The sequence below is a fragment of the Alligator sinensis genome, unplaced genomic scaffold (genome assembly GCF_000455745.1).
Source record: "Alligator sinensis unplaced genomic scaffold, ASM45574v1 scaffold608_2, whole genome shotgun sequence".
NCBI lineage: Eukaryota > Metazoa > Chordata > Crocodylia > Alligatoridae > Alligator > Alligator sinensis.
In genome coordinates this window covers 1,041,768-1,046,217 of record NW_005842527.1, presented here as the reverse complement: position 1 = coordinate 1,046,217, position 4,450 = coordinate 1,041,768, and the positions used below count along the sequence as shown (strand labels likewise).

The window sequence follows — 4,450 nt, the reverse complement described above, 5'->3', positions numbered from 1 at the left end:
AAAAATGGAATTAGAATTATGTGGCTCTTCAAGTATGTTTTGTTGAGATATCTTAATTCCACATCCAGTGGGCCAGGCAAGGTTTTCATAGGTTAGGCTGCTATGTTGTACAAGTACTGCATGCAATCTTAATATTGTCCTGTGGAAGAGGAAATAGTTGTTTTCCTCACTAATTCAATGCTGTAGTTCAACAAGTGCCACTCAAAAGTGTTTTGATTCTTGGAGATACACAGCATATTGCATAATGAATGAAGCTGAGACTATTATGTTAATTTGATTGAAGATCCTCTTATATTCAGAATGGTTTTTTGATGCACTAGTTATGATCAGTCTCAAGGTTGGTTTCTGAGATCATCTGCCCTTTATGATCAGATCTTTCCAAAGAACATGCTAATGCTTTTAAAATTGCTTCTCTGAGACATGACCTTGTCTTTTGAAAACCCAGAACATGATAAATTATTAATTTAACACAGCTCCTTTTGGGAGGGACAGCGGGGGCAGGCAGTAACACATTGCTGTTTGTCGCTTGTAGTTAGGTATGTTCCTATCTCTTTCTGTCTCTGATACAGATTTTAAAGCATCTTTTAAGTGTAATTTACTTAAGAGACAGTTGACTCAAAAATGCAAGCCAAGGTTTTATTGACTAATTCAAGGCCTAATCTTGCAGGATGCTGTGTACTTTCAACTCCTGCTTTCATTAGTTTCTAAGCCAATAATCTGCAGTTGAGGTGGAGGTTTTTGTTTGTTTTATAAATGTATTATATAAATCTGAAACTGTGATGAAACCAGTTATTTTGTCTTAGGCCTGGGATCCAGAGCTGGAAACGCATACTTTTGGCACCACTCTCTAATTGCCTTGTTTCCATGATCTGAAGAACAGAATATACCATTTGATCCTGTTCTGAGGATTAATTACATACTGTAATTACCAGAATTGAAGATAACTTGCAAGAAATCTGCAAGTGTAGATTCTATACATGGAAAATTTATAAATTTGTTATAATTTTCCATGTATAGAATCTAATTATCAGAGGTTCATCTTAAATTTGTCCCCACCACCACTGTAGCAGAGGGGTCAGATGGTAGGGGAAGCTGTGAGGGGCGATATGGGGGAAGGTGTTGTTTAAAACCATTGTTTTGGTTTTGGGGAAAAAGACATTTTGCTTTCAATGGGACTTAAATATGAAGGCTACGGAAATGCCAAAGTGTTGATGGATGATTGAAGACATTTATGTCTCCCCCAAAACCTACAAGCTGTGCATTGCACTGACAACCAGCCATGATGTCTAGACTGGCCTTGAACAACATGCCTTACTATCCTCATTGAAAGTGTTCCACTGCAAGCTTCATTTTACTTCAACAGTGGTGGGATAGGAGGGATTAGTAGGTGTATACAAGGAAGCACTGAATAAGAGAAGAGGGTTATTCTTTATCTACTAACGGGATGTTGACTGCAGGGCCATCCCTGGGGGCGCCAATCAGGGGGACCACCCTGGGCCCCAAGCTTTGGGGGACCCTGCGGAGCTGAACGGAGCGGTTGCGGCTTGTCCTGCAGGGCCCACTTAGTGCTGGTGACTGTGCCACTGCTGCCACCAGCTTCACATCCAGCTGCTTGCTACCCCCCACCCCACTGCTGCTGCCAGCTTCTTCATGTCCAGGCCCCACAGGCTGCACCCTGCTAGGGTCGTTTCTGGTTGGGTGCTAGGGTCTTGTGGGTAGCCTTAGAACATGGGATTGGTGAAGGCACATGAGAAGGCATGGGTAACAACTTACGAGGGAGAGAAGCCTAGCTTGGGCAAGGGAGACCCCATTGCACAGCGTGAGAGAATTCTTGGATCCTGAAGATGTTGGTTCTGGGGAAGAGCAGTGTACATTGTCCTGAAGAATTTGATAACTGCCATTTGGAACTCAGAGGGCAGCAGTTCTCTTTAATGGCTATCTGAAAAAGGAAGAGGGGGTCTGAGCCAAGGAGGTATCCAGAAAGTAGTGTTGGGGAGGGGGCATTTGACCTTCTTACCTACAGAAACAATCAGAGCAGTTTTGTATAAACTAAGCTGTTGTACAAACAGTTGGTTTGTCTGCATCCTCATCCTCATGCATCATGTTGGACAACTGAGATGCGAATGCAACAGAGAAGTAACTGTAGAGTGCCAGCTGGATTGCTTGAATGCTAGTTCAGGAAGACAGTTGCCCTCTATCATTTTAGCTCTACCGTGAGTGGGATTAAGTGACATAGCAGCAAAAACTATGGTGGCTACCACCAGCAATAGCAATGACAGAAAATTGTAGGGCAGGTGAAAATGAAGACTAGGCTGCTTTACCCATGTTACAGCATAGCTGGCCTTCTGGGTGTTGTACTTGAGAAGTAGTAGTGATTTATTCATTTATTGGCATTGAGAAGTTGGTATCTTTGAGTACATGTTATTCTTAGCCAGTTACATTTGTCGACACTTTTATGTTCATCTGTGTCATTTATGGGGTTGGTGTGTGTTTCTCTTTTGTGACCTTGTTAACTGCATAATTATCTGTTGACAGTGGAGAATGGAAACTCTGATAACCTACCGGATCAAAGACATTTGGGAATTGTCAGTGTTCGCCTCATGGTTCATGAGTGGCCTTTGGCTTCCACCTCCAATTTGCAGTTAATTGTCATTCAGGAAGAGGTGACAGAAATCGATGGAAAGCAGGTAAAATTCGATTGTGTTCATTAGCCTTTTCTAAATCCAGAACAGTGGTTTAAACTTTTAACTCTAATTATGTGGGGCAGTGTTCTGAGAATGATATGTACCTGCTAAAGCAACTATCAGTGTTAGGGATAGATGGGATGCTTATCTGCGTGGATGGTCTGTGCTATAAATACAAGACTTCAAAGTTTGGTGTCTTACTACAAACTAAGGCTGACTGGTTGATTTGTTTTTTAAAGAGTAAAATTTTTACTACTCTATTTTGTATTTGAATAGCATTAACTGTCTTATAAGAGCTTTTCCATATTGATATTGCAGCTACCTGTTTTAGTCCACTTGTATATAAATGTATGCTTCCATTAAAAAAAAAAAAAAGATGCATTTACCCAGGAAAGCTAAGCTCACCTACAATGTCTGTTTGTTTTTTAAATGAGACTTTGCTTTTTTTTTAAATTGCAGGATTCTTTCATTGGCTTCAGTTACTTGTAAAGTTGACAAAGATGAGTGAGGAACAATTTTAACAGTTTCTTTGCCTCTGTTTTCCTGAACAGGGACCAGGATATCCCACCTACCAGAGGTAGGGACAGTCTTGGGGATAGCTCTATCAAGCCTTCAGTCAGTGCAGATGTAGTTAGGGATCTTCTGGAAGGGCTAGACATTTTTAAATCTGCAGGTCCAGATGCCCTCCACCCAAGGGTGTTGAGGGAGCTGGCAGGGGTCATTGCAGAGCCTTTGGCCCAGCTGAATGAGTATTTGTGGTCATCTGGCCAGGTGCCGGGGGATTGGAAACTGGCTAATGTGGTCCCTATTTTTAAGAAGGGGAGGAAGGAGGACCCAAGTAATTATAGGCCTGTAAGCCTCACCTCGGCGCTCAGGAAGCTCTTGGAGAGAATCATCAAGGAGCATATCTGTGGGGGGCCTGCAGAGGAGATCATGCTCAGGGGCAATCAGCATGGGTTCACTAAAGGCAGGTCCTGCCAGACCAACCTGATTGGCTTTTACGACCAAGTAACTAAATCCTTGGATGGTGGTGTCGCTGTGGACATAGTCTTTCTAGACTTTAAGAAGGCCTTTGACACCGTCTCTCACCCCATCCTCATCAATAAATTAAGTGACTGCGGCATTGATGCCTGCACAGTTGGATGGGTAAAAAATTGGCTGATGGGGCTCACCCAGAAAGTAGTGGTGGACAGATTATACTCAACCTGGCGAGATGTGAGCAGTGGAGTACCCCAGGGCTCTGTCCTCGGGCCCGCACTGCTTAACATCTTCATCAGCAACTTGGACGAGGGGGTGGAAAGCATACTGTCCAAGTTTGCTGATGACACTAAAATGTGGGGCGAGGTGAGGAGAGAGAGGGAGAGAGAGACTGCAGCTAGATTTAGACAGACTACAAAAGTGGGCAGATGAGAATAGGATGGGGTTCAATGTAGACAAATGTAGGGTGCTGCACCTTGGGAGAAGGAATCCACAGCATACTTACGGGCTCTGGGGAGTCCTTCTCGAAAGCACAGAGGCGTAAGGGGATCTCGGAGTCATTATTGTCTCCAAGATGAACATGAGCCACCGATACCAGACCGCAGCCAGCAAGGTCAGCCATACCTTGTCATGCATCCAAAGATGCATCTCAAGCTGGTCCAGAGAGGTGATACTCCTCCTCTATGCGACTTTGGTCAGGCCGCAGTTGGAGTACTACGTCCAGTACTGGGCGCTGCACTTCAAAAGGGATGTGGCCAGCCTGGAGAGGGTTCAGAGGAGGGCCACCC

The 4,450-nt window shown here is 43.9% G+C and overlaps 1 protein-coding gene across 1 annotated transcript in view; it reads left to right on the top strand.

Moving 5' to 3' along the window:
• The window catches only part of GINM1 (glycoprotein integral membrane 1), a 26,912-nt gene that overhangs the window by 10,529 nt on the left and 11,933 nt on the right, over positions 1–4,450 (top strand). The window contains exon 5 of the mRNA XM_025213428.1: positions 2,536–2,687. Coding sequence (XP_025069213.1) covers positions 2,536–2,687 — 152 coding nt within the window. The remainder of the gene's footprint in view (positions 1–2,535; positions 2,688–4,450) is intronic.